This window comes from Chenopodium quinoa, unplaced genomic scaffold (genome assembly GCF_001683475.1).
Source record: "Chenopodium quinoa cultivar QQ74 unplaced genomic scaffold, ASM168347v1, whole genome shotgun sequence".
Taxonomy (NCBI): domain Eukaryota; kingdom Viridiplantae; phylum Streptophyta; class Magnoliopsida; order Caryophyllales; family Amaranthaceae; genus Chenopodium; species Chenopodium quinoa.
This window is the reverse complement of record NW_018742418.1, coordinates 9,839,653-9,846,779: the sequence shown is the minus strand read 5'-3', so window position 1 is coordinate 9,846,779 and position 7,127 is coordinate 9,839,653. Positions and strand designations below refer to the sequence as shown.

General features: G+C 39.4%; 1 protein-coding gene across 1 annotated transcript; it reads right to left on the bottom strand.

The window, feature by feature from the left end:
* Positions 1 to 5,781: 5,781 nt before the first annotated feature.
* Positions 5,782 to 6,401, bottom strand: LOC110707473 (ethylene-responsive transcription factor ERF021-like). The gene has a single exon (XM_021885487.1). The coding sequence runs from the start codon at positions 6,399 to 6,401 to the stop codon at positions 5,829 to 5,831; it is 573 nt and encodes a 190-aa protein (XP_021741179.1). The 3' UTR covers positions 5,782 to 5,828.
* Between the last annotated feature and the right edge of the window lie 726 nt (positions 6,402 to 7,127).

The window sequence follows — 7,127 nt, the reverse complement described above, 5'->3', positions numbered from 1 at the left end:
AGTTTAATTAATCAAGCAAGCTACACACAAGTAAGATATGTACAAGTAGTCAAGTAGTCACAACATGATGCAATGAGTTTTCAATCTAACCTTGGCTCTAGTTCTCTAAGTTCAGGGATTATGGTGTGCAAGAGGGTCCATGGTTAAGAGTCCAGATCCATTGCACGGAAGCCTTACCTTAGAAGGGTTGGCGCGATGAGCAGGACTCCGTGAGTTAGACTCAACTCCATGGTTTGGTGAATTCAAAAAACTCGGATGCACCCATTATTGCACGGAGCGTTTTTAGAGTGGACGGAGTGTGAATTCCCAAGGGCTAAAACCATACGTAAAACACATATGGGTTCGAAAAGGTCGAAAAAACTTAATCAGGAAGTAAAATCGTCGAAAGGGTGCTAGAACCAGGCAAAACGCGAAGACAAAAGGCTGGCGCAAAATCACCAGAGGCTATCGCTAGAAGGCAGTAGCAAACGTCTGGCAATAACCTTGTCGCAAAACGACAAGACTGTCGTCCAGCGTTGGACATTGTCGCCATGCAATAGTTCTGTCGCTTTGCGGCAAACTTAGTTTTCGATATTTTTTCTGATTTTTCCCAGCTTCTTTCCGATTTTAGTCGTGAAAAATATTTTCGACCTTTCCTACGTGTATGTCCTATGTTTTTGACGCATTACGGATGGTCTTTCCAATGCGTACCTTTTTATGTTTATGCCACAATGTCAATCAAAATTACGCGCATGAATATCAATAATCTTTCAAGTCTCATCCAATCACTCTAATTAATTGCCAAACAAATTGGGAATTAATTTAGAAATCCTCCCTAGCAGAGTCGCCAAATTTGTAGGGAACTTTTCACCGCACTACATGTGGGTCATGTTTCTAAGCATGACGACGCTCCAAGGAAAAGAAGCTAGAGAAAAAGAGTCGCCAATAAGTTTTAGGAACTTATAAACCGTTCACGAGTGTGAATGTTACACCTCATTCACAATTACAGAGATTGCTAACTCCATAGTGGTCCGGAACCATGACTGGATATTCGGGGATGATGGTACGAATTTGACCTAAGAGAAGCCAAACCCGCCTTAAATAGGCCTCTACTTGATTCTTATTGATATTTATGCGAGCTTTTCGATCAACATCCATACATCAAATTAATCCTAAACCTATTTAATCTACGTAAGTCGATTATTAATGCACAATCAAATCTATTATTGGTGATCACTTGAATTAAAATCATATTAAGCCTAAATCAAGTACAAATTCCCTTTAAATCTGCAAATTAATTATCTTATTAATTATCTTATTAGGCGTGATTTCAAGTACAAATTCCCTTTAAATCTGCAAAAAGGGGCGTGATCAAGCAATAGCAATAAATCATAATAATCAAGCAACATATGATTAATATCACAATCATCATCATCAAAACATTGTTAGTAGTAAGATCCAAGGCATGATACTAAACGGATTAATAACAACTCCTAGCATGTCACTAATAACAAAATCAAAGCGTTATCCTAAACATGATACTATAAATTAAAATAACATTGTAAACATGATTTGTACTCCAAATTTAAAGAATAATAATAAGGGTGGTTGAATTACTCACTTTGATGCCTCAACCTTCTTGCTATTATAATAATACACACGTTAGTAAACTTCAAGAAAGTTAAATCAATAAGGTAAATAAATCAAATATAAATTGAAATATAGATTTGGGACCAAACCCTCAGAACTATCAACCTTTCATATTGAGGTTGAAGGCAACGTCGAGTATAGCTTGGAGTATTCGAATCTATTGAATGAGGTATTGTGACTGATTTTGGTAGGTATCAAGGATGTGTTTAGGCTAAGAACATGGGTGTTTAAAAAACTTCGAGAATTATGATGGTTATTGATGATGGTTGTAGCTAAGGATTATGATGGTTGTGACTTATTGATGGTTATCGTCCATGATCTGGAAAGGGGAAAAGACCTCTACTTATAAGGAAAAAAGAGAGTCTGGAAGACCATAAAAAGATCAAAATTCGCACGGAAATAAAACACCTTTTGATGCGCCGTGACGGGGTTGTCGCGCCACGTTGGCTTCTGTCGCGTCGTGACACTACTAACGTGGCACGACAGTTCTAGTGATGCACAATGGTTCCAAAGGATATTCAAGTTGTACGAATTTTTAATTCTAATGGAATTATGATGGTGAAATATATCCAAACGTCTTTGAATTTGAACGGGATAAGGATTATCAAAAGAGAAGTTTTATTCAATCTCAAACTCTTTGATCTTTATCTTTTCGAGAAGGATAGATTAGAACCTTCTAGAGGATTCTAGAAGTTCTTAATTGATTTAGGATTGGAAATATGATCATATAGGGCCTAAATAAGATATTTGGACTTCATATAGTCATTGGGTCGTAGCTAAGGTGGACCTAGGCTCGGTTAAGGCTTGGTTTATTATTTTGGTCATAACTTATTCGTTTTAAGTCGGATTTGGGCTTCCAATATATCGTTGGAAAGATATTTTCAATACCCATAAAACTAAGCAATAATTGGACTAACAACTTATCAGGTTTGGACTTTTTATGATTTGAACATGAAATGAATGATTTTGGGTTTAAAGGCAAGAAATGGATGATTTTGGATTAAAACATTTTAGATAAGGCTAGGAATATGGTCAAGGCTTAAAGAAATTTCACGTGACTCTTTAACTCCTTACCGAACTCGTTAATCAAAACGTGACAGGTACTCATCGCTAGGTTTGGTTTTTGGGGAGACACGATTGGGTGTCTACACTACGCAATTCAATTAAAGCCCAAGTTTTTAAACCATAAACAAAATTAAAAATCTTATCTTCCTCAGACATGTCCCTGATATCCAGCATCACTAAACTGAATTCCTTTACATAGTCACGAACGGACCCAGATTGGTGAAGGCTCTTCAAGGCTTCACGAGCATGCCAAGAGGCATTGTTGGGAAGGAACTGATTTTTGAGTTCTCTCTTTAGCACGGCCCACTCTTGGATGGGATTTCTTCCAGCAACTCAATCAAGCTCCACGCGAGATCTCCACCACAGCTTAGCGTCCCCAACAAGGTACATGGTAGTAACCGAGACCTTGTCATGGTCCGGAACATGAACAACCCTAAAGTATGTAATGCTCAATGTCCCACAGGAAGTTCTCCACATCCTTCGTATTCCTATCACCCGAGAAGGGTTTAAATCTTCAGCTTGAAGGGTTCAGCCCTTCTCTTTCGTAGGTTCTCAATTTCCCGACGAAGGTCTTCAACCTCCCCACTAGAGTTAGTGTCGAACTTTCTCTAGAGTTAGTGTCTTCAACCTCCCCACTAGAGTTAGTGTCCAACTTTCTAAGCATCTCAGATTGCATCTTACGAGTGGCTTCCAAAGACTCTTCAATGGAACCCATGCGTTCCTTCATCAAAGGCAACTCAGCATTCATCTCCACCACACGACGATTCACATGCTTCCAGTTCGGTGTGTGGGGTTGTTCTTCCCCTTCTTCCAAGGGAGAGAAAGGAGATGAAGCAGGAGGAGTGCGAGTGTCACCAACGGTGTTCGCTTTAGGGACCTCCTTGCTTTGAGCCGTTGACTTTGTAGGAACATCAGTAGCCTTGGTTGACTTACTTCTAGCCATGGCAAAGGTAAGGTACTTTGCTTTTTGGCCAGGTCGAACCAAATTGTCACAGGATTTTTTGTGGACTAACTTTTTTTTTCTAAGTTAGGGACCTAAGAGGTTCCCGTGATGGCGCCTAGATAAAGCCTAGACCAGCCTTTCACTAAGAACTAAGCAACACAAGCAATAACGAGAGCAAACACAAGCATACTTTTATTACTTTGAGAACGAGAGTACAATACAAGGTAAAGTGCCCAAATGAGTAAATGTCCAGCAACTAGGGCAAGTCCTCTATTTATACTACTCAAGGGCTGGCCACATCCCGACCAATTCAAATAGGAGTAACTCCCCACTACGTGGTAACTACCCACTACAAAGTAACTGCATTGCACACCATTGCATAACCGTCCATCAATCTAGGAGTAGTGGGCTACGTGGGTGGTTACCATAACCGCCCACTTCCCACTACATAACCCTCCTAAATTCAAGGAGTGACTACCACGTCATCATTATGCATCTCAACTGATGAGCGGTTACTACTCCATGGTAACCATCACCCACTATCCCCACTAAATTCAAAGGGTGTAACCGTCAGCCCACGTCCCCCACTAAGCCATCCAAGTAACCGTCGAGTAACTACCTCATCCATGACCTCTATAAATAGGGTTCACTATGGATATCAACCACACTAAGTTATACCTAACTCCCGAAGTCTAGTAACTCTTGGCCACCGTGTTTAAGACATGGTGCACCGGTTTTGTCCAAGCCGTAGCTCAAGTCAACCCCTTAGCCAAATCCCACCGTGCCCTAGCCCTCATAGGCTATTCTATGTCCAAGGCTATGCCCATGGCCCTTAACCATGGAGCTACCCAAGGTCAGCCATCAACCCATGAGTGAGCACTTGCCCCCTAAAGAGCTTTATATTAATTTAGCCAAGTAATAACAATGAACACCCAACTGACAGAAATACAATAATGGCCCCATGGGCCATTCTCATGCCCATGGTTCCACCAAGGGTGTGGTTGAGAGGTTACTAGGACCTTCTTAGAATGTCCCGCCCTTGCGAGATCGGGCCGAGGGGTTGCTAGGAAAGTCTAACACAATAGGTGGAAGCTCGCACTCGGGACTAGCCATGGCCTTGCAGTGCGACTGGCGTGAGACTGTGGCCATGGCAATGGCGGGGGCCCTAGCCCTCGTCTTTGGCTTTGGCACTGGGCTATAGACACACATGGGTGGAAACTAATGCTGTTAACATTGCCAATGCTTTCCCGTCAAAAAAATAATAATAAAAAAATTAAAAAAAATTATCAATGCTTTAAATGGTTTAGACCTGAGCGAATATATCACCCATCCACCTAATTTTTGTAGACATCAAGAGCGATAGTTACTTCTTTGAGTTTGTTAAGTTTTCTCATGTTAGAAGAGCATGTAATAATGTATGTTATTTTATTGCTAGGTGGGATATTGATAGTAGTATTGAAAAAGTTTGTATTGAAACGTTTCCGTATAATAAATGATCGATCTATCTTTCCCTCAAAATAAAGGTACCATATTACCTTTTACAAAAATTACTTCATTACTTGGTATAACTGCAAGTAACATGTGTTTAGCACGTAATTGCGCACCAATGACACCATAGCTTGCCTTTTCCCTTCCAACAGAACAAATAGCAACGCACCATCTATATGTAAAATATATATTTTTGCAAAATTAAATTTTGTAATTGTTACTACAATGATATTATTACCACAATAGGAAAGTACAGTACTGTAATGGAACTAACACGTTCCAAAAGTATGCCACTAAAATTCTTAAAAAATTACAATGGGTCATACTAAAAAAAATTATGATAAATTAAAGAGGTTGTATTAAAACGCAATCCACTAATAATTCAATTATTAAAAAAAAATAAGGCCACTAGACAAAACACTCAGGAAATATAGTAATATGATATCAACAACCAGAAGACATCTTCTGGTTAGTTGATGGCTTCATGCAACAGCAAGCCTCTTGTGAGCGTTGCATGAAACTAACACGATCGTTTAATCAATACAAACCAATCTATAAATTAGCGATTACTAGATACCAATGGAATCAATGAAAATTGAAATAATAATTATAATAATAAAAGTATTAGTAACTGTTATCCAGCAATTGGTGGATAGCACAAAAATTTGCAATTCCCACCTTAATTCACGACGTAAGGAATTAGTTAATCCCATAGGGAGTCATCCGGAACTTCATCCTCCCAGCCACCCACCATTTTAAAATCATTATTATAGACGAAAGGGTCATCGAACATATGAGTGTCTGTCATGCTAGACCACATTTGTGGTGAGTCCAAGGGAGACTCGTTGATAGCTTGGATTTGCATAGGCGACAGCCCAACCCTCATTGGGGACGAGGATGAGGCATACGAGGATTGGGCAGTCGCCTGTGCAACTTGCATGTTATAGGGGTTTAGACAACCCCTTGTTTGCAGGGCAGCTGCAGCATCCTGAGCCGCCCTGCGAATATCCTCTGCTCTAGAGCTGGCAGGACAAGGTAACTCGTCTGCCAGCTCTGGAAAGTTGAGGACAGCACCACGTCCTCTGAGATGAAATGCAGCTACGTCGTATGCAATGGCTGCCATCTCTTGGGTGTCGAAACTCCCCAACCATATCCTCGTCTTCTTCCCTGGCTCGCGTATCTCTGTCACCCACTTACCCCATTTCCTCTTCCTTACTCCCCTGTATTCTGAAGAAATGCCTCCTCCTGATCGAACATAAGTGTTGTTATCTTCCATAAATGTTATTATACAAGTAAATTAGTTTTTAGACTAGTTATCACATACAATTATCAACATACAAAACAATGACATCATATATATATAGAGATCCATATATATATATATATATATGTATAGTTACTCAAGCTTTTGTAAAATGATCATCTTAGTCAGTGGAGCTTCAATGTGGGGCACTAATCTATGTACGCTAACAATTACAGAGTGACCTTCCTAGCAACTACATGTTTTTTAGTATGTCATTTTAGTAGATTAAACTTTTCAACATTGGGTTATAGATGTATGGCATTCTTTGGCAACCAATTGGACATCGACGTCGAAAAAAAATCTTTGATTTTTAGTGTTCTATTTATGTTAAAGGGTTTAAAATGTACAAATGCATAAATCATAACAAAGATTAAGATATATTAGTGAGTCTTAATAACTTTTGAAGCACCAAGGACATGGGAATAAAAAAGAAATAAGGTATCCTGTTGAAGACGCGGTTTAATCTTAAGTGGCGGAAGAGGAACATGTTTTTGGAGCTTGGACCTATTAATCCATTAATAAACTAGTTATACGATATTCATCTCTTACTTGTGTGGTCCATGAGTTATCTAGTCTAGGAAAATAGAAGAACAATGTATCAATCTTCCCAGAAAGTTTTACCCTTTTCAAAGTTGATACTTTGATGTAATGTTTTTTGGTTTTCCTGGTTTCGAATACTTTAACCAACTAATATTAGTG